The sequence below is a fragment of the Cynocephalus volans genome, chromosome 2 (genome assembly GCF_027409185.1).
Source record: "Cynocephalus volans isolate mCynVol1 chromosome 2, mCynVol1.pri, whole genome shotgun sequence".
Classification (NCBI taxonomy): Eukaryota; Metazoa; Chordata; class Mammalia; order Dermoptera; family Cynocephalidae; genus Cynocephalus; species Cynocephalus volans.
Genome location: NC_084461.1, coordinates 117307265 through 117321080, shown reverse-complemented (window position 1 = coordinate 117321080; position 13816 = coordinate 117307265). Strand labels below are relative to the sequence as shown.

Below are 13816 nucleotides of genomic sequence, written 5' to 3'. Positions count from 1 at the left end.
AAATCACAGGAAAATAACCTAATGCATCTTTAGAACTTCCCCAAGGCATAATCACAGTGTGCATCATCCCAATCCAGGATTCTGCCTGCTGACCCCAGAGAGGAGCACGATCAAAAGAAACTCAAACCTCAACCCCTCCTAAAGAGGCAGGCCAGGTGCTATTTATTTGGATCATAATAGTAAAAGGCAGAAGGCAATCCTATTCCTAGAAGATAAAAGCAGCCATAGCTCCAAGCCATGTGAGTTACCAGCCCCCACCAGAAACTGCCCTCACTCTGCAGGCCCAGTCCTGGGCTGCAGAAATCTGGACCCTTTCTCCTGTACACACACACAGCCACAATCTCATGACCAGGGAAAGTGTCTCACCTCCCTGTCCAGGAGTCCAGCATCTGCCTCCTGTACTGCCCAGAGGGTCTGGGCTTGTCCATGGGGCCCTTGGGCTCAAACTGCCCATAAGCTAGCCAGGCCCCTCATGTGGCTGCAGTTCTGCCACTTTCTGGTCAATGGCCTAGAATGTGAAGGCAATGAGCCTGTGCAGAAGGCAGGGGGACTTGGACTGTCTGGCTCGGGCCTCAGTAGGTGACGGTGGGCTACCTAGCCTGACCACAGGGCCATTATGGCAGGGCCTCTAGGCCTCTCATCCTGTCTAAGCTCACACACCACCGGCTCTGTTCTGAACTGCCAGCATGCCCTTCCTCTGACACAGATACAGCATGGACACACAGCAGGGAATGGTTCTCATCACCTCCTGCCGAGTCCAGAGGGGAGAAAGCACTACCTCCAGGGAAACAGAAGGAGCTGTGCTCGGTCACTACCAATCTGTGCAAAGCACAGGGCCTAATTGTTGACTTTTCACAGCAAGTCTCCTTTGTGAAACCAGAACCTCTCCCCAGCATTCTAACTGCAAGACGTCTAACTAACATGACCAGCATCTCTGAATGGCATGCCTGCAGGACTCCTTCTTTCTCTAGTCAATTCTGAAGTCACAACTCTCAGAGAACACCTCTGTGAACAGCACATGACAGAGATATCCAACAAAAATGGCCCAGGCACCTGGCATCAAAGAAAAATAAATTCCCAGTAAACAATTCCACCATCTAACATTTTCATTATTAAAAGCTCTCTCCCTCTTTCCCTAGGGTGCCATAGGTATTGAAAAGGTGGGATTCTCCGCTGGAGGAGGAGGTTGTCTTTGAGCAATCAGAGGGATGTTTCAGTTCTGGGACCTCCCTCAGAAACCCATCACCATCCCCCAGGTCCCCATTCTGTCGTCGTGCACACGCAGTGGCTAACAAAGTGCTGTACAGACGGGACTGGCCAAAAAGGAGCGAGCACTTGGGAACTCACTCCCGTCCTACCACTTCTCCTCCCAGGAAGGATGGGTCCCTGCCTATGATGTGCCCGAGCAGCACCCACTTTGCTCCTGCCCCTTCCTGGAAACTGGGGTTCATCAGTCCTCTCTCTCCCAAGCAGCCTCTCTGCTGGGGGCCTCCACCTGAACATACAGATGTCTCTGGGTTTCAACCCCCACCTGGATGGGCCCTCACAAGGATTCCCGCTCTGTGTTGTAGGTGATCACAGAAGCCAGCGCCAGCCAAGGTCAGCACCTCATCCGCACACCCTTTGCAGGAGTGGATGATTTCTTCATTCCCCCAACCAACCTCATCATCAACCACATCAGGTGAGACTGGCTGAGATGCCTCTAAGGTACCCATGCTCCTGCTCAGCCCTGCATGGGGCAGCGTTGCCTGGGGTGGGACCTGCTCCTTTCTCTATCTCCCCGACTCCTCCTGGGCTGGCTTTGGAACCCACCAGGAAAGAGCAGAGAAATAGACCCGTCTCTAGTAAAGCAAACCCAGAGCATAATCCTCATTGCATAGGGTCAGTGACTCTGTTATAGTTAAGGAAGGTGCTTGGCTCCTAATACCCTCAGGTGCCCAATAAAGTAGGAAGGCTCATACTCAAGTTGAGAACGACAGCCAAAAGTGGGAGGAAAATGACAGTGGTTCATAGAGCACCCTCTACTTGCCAAACAAAAAAATCTAGTAGAGGTGGTTTTGACCCCTATTTTATAGATGAGGATACTGAGGATCAGAGAAGTTAAGACACTGACCAACGTCACACAGCCAGGAATTGGCAGTCATACTAAATGCAAAGCTAAGTCTTCTTTTAGTGCCCCATCCTGCCTCATTCCCAGCTAACTACAGTTCATGGCTCCTCTAGGAGTCTCCAGAGCACCTGTGCAGAGGGCCCACAAAGAGACAAATCCTCCTGATCACCATGGTTTGCTACCATCCCAAATAACAACCTAATAGTAATAGCCATGGCATCAACTACATACCTCATCCCAGCCTAGCTATTCCCCCATATTCCTCCATATTCATTTCAGAGAAGTCCTGGAATTTTCTGTAATCTTACCTCTGCCAGAAGACTAAGCCTGCCCTCTGAATCTTCAATATACCAAATGTTGTCTTGCGGCTCTATTTATGCCTTTCTGTAATCTGACATCAAGCACCTTTCTCCAGGAAGAAATGATTCATTTTTGCAAGCTGATGCTGGAGACTCATCCTTACCCTTGCCCAAGGAAGAAAATAACCACTTTATGAAGCCCCTCACTGCAGAGTGCCTGGGGAAGAGCCTCTGAGATTGCATTAAATGGAGAAACCCTGACAATGAAGCTGATTGCAGCTGGGAGTTGTGCAAACTCAGTGGCTCTGCAAGGGGCGGGGGGCTTTTACATTAAAGTTCCTTATAAGAGTGTGGTTTTCTTTCTTGCTCTGACTCTTTAAGGATGCTTTAAAGATGTGCCTGAGAGGGAGGGAGCATTTTCCCTATTCTGTGGTACAGATTTTTCAAAAGAAAATTATGGAAGAGATTTTTCTCTGTTCCTGTAGGTGTACACAGCGCCAAAGGGTCCAGGGACAGGCTCTCAAGATCAAAGAAGAGTCCTGCCTGGAGTCAGGGCTTTCTGCACTCACAACCCACCTCCAAAGAGAAATGTCAGAAAGTCCAGATGTGAGCAACTACCACCTACTTGAGCTCCTCCACTGAAGTTCCCTCTTAGATCTAATCCTCCCAACAGCCCTAGGAAGGAAGTACCCCTGTTAGAGTCTCCAAGGCCAGAGAGGCAGGCAGCTTGCCCCCAGCTCTGTAGCTAGCAGGGGGGCACCAGGCCATCTGACTCCAAAAGTAAAGCCCTCCTAGGCCCCACTGGCTGAGGTTCTTCCTGTTTGCATCATCAATGTGGCCAGAAGAGACCGCATCACGCATTCCTCCCCCAGACTAAGGAGGCACTGGTAGGAAATCTGTACTTGGTCAGCTGCATCTACGTCCTCAAATTCTGACTCACTGGTTAGTCCAGAAAACAGCAAAGATATAGGATCTCCTATCTTGTCCTCATAGCAGGCAGAGTCAGGGAGGCATCTCTTGTCCTTTCCTTCCACACTCTCCTCCTAGACCCATGCCCACCACTTCCCAGCTGATACAGACCTCGGGGAAACAGATTCAAAGACATCCCCAAGGGAGAAGCTACTGAAGGCTCTTTCGCCCTCCTGCCTTGCCATTTCTACATATTACAGGAGCATAAATCCTGGAACATTTGTGATCCAATCCCATTTGGTTTGGGATCGTGGATAATTTGCTTATGATGTGATCCCCTACAGAATGATGGATCTTCTTAACAGGCCTAGTAGATTGATCACTGAAGGATTATGATAAAGGGAAAGGATACAATCGCTTAAAACAAATGACAGGTTCCCTACCCCTGGAGGAGGCCTCTCGACCTCTGACCACTGTTCTTCCCCTCCCAGGTTTGGCTTCATCTTCAACAAGTCTGACCTTGCCATCCACAAAGTGGACCTGGAAACGCTGATGCTCCTCAAGACCATCGGCCTGCAGCACCACGGCTGCGTGCCCCAAGCCATGGCACACAGCCACCTGGGCGGCTACTTCTTCATCCAGTGCCAACAGGACAACTCTGCTGCTGCCACCCCACAGCTGCTCCTCGATAGTGTCACAGACTCCGTGGTTGGCCCCAACGGTGACATAACAGGCACCCCCCACGCGTCCCCCGATGGGCGTTTCATAGTCAGCACTGCTGCTGACAGCCCCAGGTTGCATGTGCAGGAGATCACCACGCGGGGGGAGGTCCAGACCTTGTACGACCTGAAAATAAGCCCGGGCATCTCAGACTTGGCGTTCCAGCGCTCCTTCACCAAAGGCAATCAGTACAACATCTACGCTGCTCTGCAGACGGGGCCGGACCTGCTGTTCCTGGAGCTGTCCACAGGGAGGGTGGGCATGCTGAAGAACTTAAAGGAGCCACCCACGGGGCCTGCCCAGCCCTGGGGCAGACCCCGCAGAATTGTGAGGGACAGTGGGCTGTTCGGACAGTTCCTCCTCACCCCAGCCCAAGAGTCGCTGTTCCTCATCAATGGCAGACAAAACACACTGCAGTGCGAGGTGTCAGGCATCAAGGGAGGGACTATAGTGGTGTGGGTGGGCGAGGTATGAAGGAGCCCAGAACAGAGCCCTGGCCAGGGAGCACCACCTAGTCCTGACACCACAGCCCCAAGAAGGCACGCTGTACATTTTTACAGACAAAAGCAAAAACCTGTATTCGCTTTGTGGTTCAACACTGGTCTCCTTGCAAGTTTCCTAGTATAAGGTATGCGCCGCTACCAAGATTGGGGTTTTTTCGTTAGGAAGTATGATTTATGCCTTGAGCTATGACGAGAACACATGCTGCTGTGTAGAGGGATCATTTCTGGGCCTCGCTGCACACCCTGTTACCTGGGGACACTGTAGAGCCGAGAGATCCTGCTTTCCATGCTGACACTTCTGTCTGCTGCCTTCACATAGTCTTCGTCTTTTTCTGCCAGATCCAGCTGGACTTCGCCCTGATGGGGGTCCTGGAAGCAGAGACTGACCATAAGCAGGGCTGTCCCTCCGGGCATGTGAGCCCACTGCCCTTGCTCAAGACCTCATGTTCTCCTTCACAGCTGCTGCTTGCTTTTCTTTCCACTTGACTTGTAAGCCTGAGGGAGAGCCAACAAGACTTATTGCATCTTGGGGGATGGGGAAATCACTCACTTTATTTTGGAAACTTTTGATTAAAAAATACTTTTTTATAATCTCAAATGCTGGTAAGCAGAAAGATGCTCTCTGAAGTCCAGCTGTATTCTTCCCTGCCTTAGGCCACGTCTCTGGGGGTCATAGCCCCACATGCCACAGCCAGAAAGAACAATGGTCGTCCAAGAATACTCTCTCTCTAAACCATTGCCACCCCCATTTCTCCAGGTGCAGATCGGGCCACCACATTGGTAAAGACTTGGTTCTGTGTTGGGACCCAAGAAGACTAGGGCAAGCCCTGCGTGCCTGCTTTTTCCCATAGAAGGAGGACGTTTCATTAGCCAGGCCCAGGACCTCGGATTCAGGGCAGACTGGGCTTGCTGTCAAGGTGTGAACAGACTCCAGGTTCAGAAACTCCAAGGACACGAGTGGGTGCAGGCGAGTTCCTGAGGCTATGCCTTTCAGAAACGGATTTTCTGCCTGTGGCCCGTACCCCATCCCCAGATCGGCACTGCACCCCAGAGAGCACGTTTCAGCAAAGATTTTCTTACACACATGCCCCCTATACACACACTCCAAAACTCAGAACTAGAAGGCTGCAAGCTGGCACTGCTGAATTATTCCCAAATGTCGCAGGCTATGGTGGGCTCTCAGGTGGGCATCCAAGAAGTATAACCTAACCAGGCCCATGGAGACCACTTGTGTCAGAGACTCTCAGCAAAAAGGAGGCTCCATTGGGTCTCCAGGACGCTCCTTCTTTCTAACTCACATCAGTGGCCAAAACTTACATGCTTTGTTGTTTGAATGATCATTTTGCAAGCCACACGAGGTTGGGGGAAGTGGTCCTGCCACAGATACCTTAGCTAATTTAGCCACTGTCACCTGCAGACACAGCCATGGTTTTCCTTTGCTGCTGAGGAATGACCCCTTTCGAGGAAAGGAAGACAGACTCTGCGTCACTGTCAATCCACACAGCTCCTTTTCACTCCAACCTGATTGCCCAGTCCACCTGTCTCCCTGCCTCAATTTCCTGAGATCAGCCACCCTCTTGTGTGTCTCCTGTATCCCAGTGCACCAAACACCTGGCCCCTGCAACTCCCAGGAGCATGCCTAGACATGTATGTTCATGTTTTAGATTATTTTAAAAGTTAAGCTATGTATATATAGGTGGAGAAACTGACCTCGAAAGCCTAATATTCAGTCTCACAATAGCTGTGATGGATGGATAACACATCTCACACTTTTTTCTTTTCTTTTCTGCCTCAACATTTACTCCCAAACTTCCATTTTTATCACTGAATTTCTCCGACTTTAATGAAGTTCTCTTGGCAAAATCTTCTATATTTTTTCAGCCCCCGGCAGAAAAAGAATCTCTGAGCCTAAAGGAAGAAGAGTTCCACCGACTACCAGGCCAGAACATCGGCCCCTCTGGGTCGTTGGATTCCTACACCCGACCCAATCCAAACTGACCTTTTAAATTGGGAGTGATGGAGTCGGCTCTGCAGCATCTGTTCCTTGTCCACCATTCCTTCCATCTCTAAGTGTCACTCTCCTCACAATGCGCTTACTGGAGACAGCCAGCTTCGCTCTCGCTGCCAGCTTGCCAGACACAACTGAATTGGAGCAGGAAATTGCAGGCCTGAAGCCCAGGCTGAAGCTTCAGGAGTCCTGCCCCAGCAGACAAGTCACACGGGAAGGAGGGAAATGGTTTTTAGTAGTGAAACCAATAAAGCTGCACGGGTAGGAGGCAGGGGAAGGCAGGCCAGACCCTGCCTGTCCTTCCTCCCACGCTTCAGCCCCAGAAGAGGCTCGTGAAACACAGTTTGAAAAACACTGGTGGAAGACGGTGTCACTACAGTAGGCCTCCTACAGCAAAGCGAGCAGATAAATGCATGGGGTCAATTTACAGCTAATATTTTGCATTGTTAACAAAGTATTGACTTTATCCAAATCACCGAAAGAGCTACTTACATAAACTCCCTCAGGAATTTTGAAATAAAATTAATTTCAGAAAAATTCAATAGTTTTCCCCCCAGAATAATAAATACGAATAATCTGCCCCTGTGGTTACATTCAGGCTGTGAAACGGAGGCCCTCATTCTTCCGCCCAAGTGGGCAGAACCCTGAATGAAGGATCTGGGTCCAAAAGTCCACCCAGCCAACCCCATGGGGATGGTAAGAAGAAGGACTGTCAGCTTCTGGACAATCTGGTAAACCTCCTGCACAAGCAGGCCTGAGAGCAGGCTACCCCCAATGTGGTCAGCGCTGTCCTCCCAGCCTCAGCAACACTGACCCGGTCAGCCCTGCCTGGGGCTAACAAACACGTGTCTTGAGTCTCCAAGCACTCAAGTGATCTGCTTCCTCCAAGCCCTGGGAAGAAGGTGGAAGAGCCCTGTAAGTCTTGGCTGGAGCCAACTACTAACACCAAGCTTCAGGTACTTTGATGTACAGAAAGCATCACCAGAGACAGAAAGTTTGTCCATACAATTCCTACCCTCATCCCAGCCATTTCCCCATCTCCCTGCTCATCTGTGCAGAAAAGGGCTCCCAGCTCCAGGTAGGTGCTCTGGAAGACAGCTTTCAACCCCAAATATGACAGACGATGGCCTGTGGCCACAGAGGACTGTGACTGCTGAGTAGTCTTCATTTAGGAAAGCAGCCAGGAGTTGGCTTTGTGCGGTCACATCCACTTGTTTTCTGTTGACCAATAACCTGTGAACCGAAGGAGAAACTGAGATTCAAAAGATTCATTCTGGATATATTTTTCTACAAGGGGGTTAAATTGTGTAGTTGACTCATTTTTGACAGTGTGTTTGATTCAGATACCACGGACACAGAACCATCTTCACTAGCAAATCCCACAACACTCTCTCCCCACCCTCCTCTCCAGAAGCAAGCCTCCAGGGGAGCTGGCGCTGCTCCCACCGCCCTCCTGTGCATCCACAGCCTACCTCGCACTCTCCTCCCCCACACCCAGCACCCCAAGCCAGGAGGCCAGAAGGTGATGCAGGAGGATCACAGTGCTGATGCCAGGTCCTCCGCCAGCTTCCCCCATCTGGGACCCCAGATCCCACTCCAAGTGCAGTCAGAACCCACTGGGACACAGCCCCCTGCTGCCCAGAATCACATTCCCCAAACCCTAGCTCCCAGATCCTTGGAGTTAGGTGACCAACTAGAGAGAGCTCACTCAGCAGTGTCAGGGAAGTCGGACATTGTGCAGCAGGAATAGAGAGACCAGGCCATCTCAGCCAAGCCTCTTCTCTTAGAGGGCCCAAGCTCTCCAACCTCCCTCAGTCCCCATTTCATGCTCTTCCTTTCCTGTTCCCTTCCTGCATCTCAGGCCTCCTGAGAATGAGCCATGCCCCAACAGTTCCTACCATTCAAGGAGCAACCCACCTCCCCACTACACCAGCCCCTGATGGCCTTTGCCTATGCTGCTTTCTTGCTTTGGGGTACAAGTGAGAAGTCACTCATAGGCCAGATGCTACTATTTGCCCCTAGACTGGCATGTAGGCAAAGCAGTTTTGTTCAAGAAAGTCACTAGCTACCTTGGTTTCTCTCAAAATCACAGAGATCATAAAACAGATGCTTAAAAGATTCAATGAGGGAAAAAATACAGTGTTGCTGGCCAGTTAGCTCGGTTGTTTAGAGCACAGCCTTGTAACACCAACGTCATGGGTTCAGATCCTCATACGGGCCAACCATAAAAAAAAAAAATACAGTGCCTATCTTCAGGGCATGCCTACATGACCCCAAGTAGCTAAGGAATGCAACCCACTTCCTGCTTTAGTCTACACAAGATTACCTGCCAAGTCACTTAAAGATTTGGGCATCTTATCCGAGCCTGCAGGCTTTAGGCATCAGCTCCCAACAGACACTCAAGAGACAAGTAAGCATTGTCTTATGTATCCATATCCTACTTTGGAGCTTTGGGCAGCAAGTAGGGAAGCCTAATTTAACCAAACACAATGTGTGAAATTATGGAAAATATGGGAACAGTGGGGATTAGCCTCCAAGATTCAAAGCAAGCCTTCTCTAGCCAGCAGAAGTTTCAGCATGTACTTTGGTTTTTTTTCCCCTATAGAGCCACAATTCACACACCCTTCTTCTAAGCTCACCTTTACTGATATCGGACCATCCCTTTCCCACAAGCCCTAGAGGACTTTAGAGGGCTCGGCCACACTCCACAAAGCAATAACTATTGTCTCATCTCTACACCAAGCCTGGTGACAGGTGGCTGTCCACATGCCACCATAGCAGGATCAGAGAATGCTGCCCTTTGGAGGCACCCTCTTCATGATCAGAGCTTTGTTTCTGAGTAAGGGCAACCAGCATTCACTGGTTGTGAGGCCCAAGACTCTAAAATGAGAAAATTTCCTAAATCTAAACCAACCTTCATCCACTGCCCATGATGACATCTGCCATAGGCTGAAGAGCTGTTAGTCTCTTGCTTCTTCGGTGAGGTGAGGGAAACAGTCTACAGCCGCCCACGTAGACCCATAGCACCCCACGAGGTGGAGCACCCTGGCCCACACCCTCACGCCTGACTCCGTGGCCAGCCAGCCCCTCATGCTTCCTGTCCCAGCCCCATCACTTCCTACCTTTCCCCTGCTGCCTGCGCTTTCTGAAGGCCGTATGAGGTGATCTAGAAGCAGAACTGGGCATGGAGTTTTGCTGGAGCGATGGTCACATGCACTGTTTCATGCTATTGTGTAGCTGAATGATCCTAAAGATGTGAAGCCACAACACACCATTTGTCCCATTAAGATTCTCAACCTTCCCCACCTCAGAAAACTTTCAGATCTCCTATGTCAAGGCAGATTACATTATTTTGAGCAGTTGTGTAGACTCCGAAATATATTTTCTGTAATCACCAGTATTTCTCAAAAGGCCTCCTGTAATTATTATACATGTGGATTTTTCCTTATTTATAAAATATATATAAATTATTTTTAATACATCAACTTTAGTAGAAATTTGTACCAACACAGTAACAATATGTGGCATTTAAAATAAGTTTGTGCTTACTTTGATGTGTTACACAGTATTGAACACACGGTGTATTTGCAGTACCACTTGATATAAAAATGACTCACAAATTATCATAAAGTATTATCATTGTAAATGCTCTTTTTCTGAGGATTTTCCAATAAAACTTAAGAAACATTACTTTTTTCTGGAGCCAGTCCGTTTGCAGTTGTTCAAGTGAGAAGTGATTAAGGTGGGACCACACAGGGATCTCTTCCCCCTTTTCTATTGCAGCTGCAGGTTCCTGATGGTCAACATGAAGTAGCCTGCTCTAGCCCACTCCCAGGAGCTGCTGGACAAAAGAAGGCAACTGAACCCAGAAGTCTCTTTTCCCCATGTTGAAGTTTCAGCTCCCCAAGTGCACAACCAACATCTGATTCAAAACTTCTCACCATCTGCTCTGACAGGTCCTCAAAATTCACTCTAGCCCCCAGATTCTAATCCATTCTTGACTCCAGTCACTCTCTGTTCTCATGGGGGCAGACTTTCTAGCTATGAATTCGAATGTGTGACTTGCTCAGTAATCACCAAGCTACTAATGTGGGGCACCCTACTCACTGCCAGCACTGTGCTAGATATGGAGGACAGAGGGCTAAACAAAGACAGTCTCTGCCCTCAGTGAGTGTAAAGACTGCTGCAACATGACTGTGTTAGGTTCCTCCAGAGAAACAGAACCAATGGGCGTGGAGGGGGTAGGTAGGTAGGTAGGTAGATGGTAGGTAGGTAGATAGATAGATAGATAGATAGATAGATAGATAGATAGATAGATAGATAGATAGATAGATAGATAGATAGAAACAAACAGACAGAAAGACAGAGACAGAGAGAGATTTACTTTAAGAGATTGGCTCATGCAATTGTGGAGACGTGGTAAGTCTACAATCTGCGGGTAGGCAGGCAGGCTGGAGAAGAGTTGCAGTTAGAGTCCAAAGGTAGTCTGCTAGCAGAATCCCCTCCTTTTTCAAGGGAGGTCAGTCTTTTTTTTTAATTAATGCCTTCACTGATTGGATGAGGCCCACCCATGTAAAGCGGCAATCTGCTTTACTCAAAGTCAACTGATTTAAATGTTAATCTCATCTAAAAAATACCTTCACAGAAACATATAGAATAATGTTTGACCAAATATTTGGGTACCATGGCTGTCTTAATCTGTTCAGGCTATTATAACAGAATACCATAGACTGGGTGGCTAATAAATGACAGAAATTTATTTCTTACAGTTCTGGAGCTGGGAAGTTCAAGATCAGAGAGTGCTGGCAGATTTGGTGTCTGGGAGGGCCCACTTCCTAGTTCAAAGGCGTTATCTTCTCACTGTGTCTTCATACAGCATAAGGGGCAAGAGAGCTCTCTGGGGTCCCTTTTATAAGAACACTAATCCCATTTATAAGTGTTCTTCCTTTACAACCTAATCACCTCCCCAAAAGCCTCACTTCCTAATACCATCACACTGGAGATTAGTTTTCAACATATGAATTTGGGGGGGACACAAACATTCAGTCTGTAACAGTGGCCCAGCCAAAACGACACAAAATTAACCATCACAGTGACACAAACAAGATACTGCTCCCCCCTCTCTCCTGGAGGAATAACCTACTACATACAGGCCCTGTGATAAACATTTAACAAGCACCTGTTTTAAACCTTACACTAACCCAACAAGGTAGGTGTTACTGTTAACTGCATTTACAGAAAAGGAAGCTGAGGCTCAGAGCAACAGAACCAGGATCAAATCCAAGTCTACATGGCCAAAACGTGTGCTCTTGCCCACTGATCCTGCACCTGCCATACCCACCATGACAAAAAGTCTGAACCACAGCTGCTCCGGCCTCAAGTCCTCGCAGACCTCCCAGGGAGCACAGGCTCTAACTGCCCTCCCAAGAGCCAACAGCTCAGGCTATCCCTCAAGACTTGGTGTTCGGCCAGTGCCCCCAGGCAAGAGGAAAGGCTACAGCTTAGCTGCTCAAAAATGCAGTGCTGTGACTGTGTGGTCACACTTTTGTTAGCTCACTGAGCTTTCTCTCCCTGCCTCATTAACATTAGGAGTGAGGTCCAGCAGCTCCCTGTCAGAGAGCACTGCACCTGATCTAAACCCAAAACTCCTGGGATAAAGCAGTAGCCAGCTTGCTCACTGACCCCAGAGGCTAGGCTCGTCCCTGAACACTCTAGATATCTCCTGTCTTCTCACAGCCCCAGGAGGCCAGGATTTGGGATGCGGGGGTGGAGTCGGGTGGCAAAGGTGCAGCCTGCCCCAGGACCTGCCCCAAGCAGGAGGCAGGAGCTTCTGTGCCACCCAATGTCCCACCAGTTCTCTCCTGACCAGGCCAAAAGGAGGCCACTCAGAGAGATGCAAAGTTCTTGGGCCCAGCCTCCACATGCCCAGGTCTGGGAGATTGCAGATGAGGGCAGACTCCTCAGTTAGGCTCTGCCCACTGCCAGAAACACCTCCACAACCATATCCAATCTCTTGTTCAACTATCAGTTCCCAAAAACCATTTCTGCACCTAGGTCCAGTCCACATGCAGCGCACAGTCAGCAAGAGTCAAACAGACCCAAGAAGAACCACTGGTACACTGACTCACCAAGGGCACATGCTGGAGCCTGGCCAGGGAAGCATCTGGATGGGGTGGAATTCAAGTGGGATAGCCCAGTGAGGAATGGGGGTTAGGAGAGCAGCCTGCCAAGAGCAACAGCAAAAGCAGTGGATTGACACATGAAAGAGCTGCAAGGATGCTGGCCCTACAGGCACGACAGCTATGTGAGGGGAGGTCACCCAAGGCTGGAGGGGCTGTGTGGTGGAGTACCACATTGTTACAGATACAGAGGGCTTCCCTTGGGCTCTGGGGAGCATCTACCCATCCAGGGCACTGAAAGCTCAGAGTGTCCAGGTTAAGAGGAGGAAGGAAAGGGAAATGCTGCCAAGAACATGACTTTGTCTGCTAGCATGCATCCAGGAACCAGAGGCCTTGGAGCTCAGGCACCCAGCTACCCACAGCTTGGGATCACTCTGCTCAAGGAGAGGCTGTCTTCAGTGAGCCAGAAAGGACTGTCAGGGAAAAGACACACAGAGCAGATGTCTCCAGGAGAGGCAGGCAGAGGTTGACAGAATGACCATGACGTGGATCCTTTCCTATGAGAACAGAGTCCTGGGATTCTGAAGACCAGAAAGATGCTTCTATCAGGGCTATAGGGGCAGGATACAGGTAGGAGAGAAGTATCCAAACCATGTGGGGAAGGATGCTGGGACTGCATAGGGTCAAGGGCAGGGGCCATACTCAGACAAGGACAGAGACTAGGATGCCAGGAGAGAAGGTGTTATCCACACGAGAGAGAGAAAACTGAGAAAGAGGAGAATGTACAGGCCCCCAGGGGGCTGAGAAGACTGACACTGGGCCAGGGTCCCAATGCCTTGATCTGCAGGGGGCCAGTTGGCCTTGAAGGAAGACTGGAAGGTGGCCAGCAGAGGATCTCAGAGCCACAATTCTCAGTTAGCCAGGATTGAGTGTGTCCAGATCTAAAATTAATATCAAAGTTTAAAAAATTAGATGTTATTATGCAATAAATAGTATATTATATTATCTTTAAGTCTAGATGGGTATCACCTTTATGTGTAAACTTCTATCCAAAGAAAATTAGTTTGTGTTTCTTTAGCTGACAGTTCTCCAAAGCTGCTAGCCATCATCCCCATGTTCAGAGTTCCTCCCTTCAAGCCCCAGTTTCC

The 13816-nt window shown here is 49.3% G+C and overlaps 1 protein-coding gene across 1 annotated transcript in view; it reads left to right on the top strand.

Moving 5' to 3' along the window:
* The window catches only part of FSTL4 (follistatin like 4), a 390948-nt gene extending 386436 nt beyond the window's left edge, over positions 1 to 4512 (top strand). The window contains exons 14-15 of the mRNA XM_063087969.1: positions 1572 to 1681; positions 3810 to 4512. Of these exons, the coding sequence (XP_062944039.1) occupies positions 1572 to 1681; positions 3810 to 4512 (813 nt within the window). The remainder of the gene's footprint in view (positions 1 to 1571; positions 1682 to 3809) is intronic.
* Positions 4513 to 13816: the final 9304 nt, after the last annotated feature.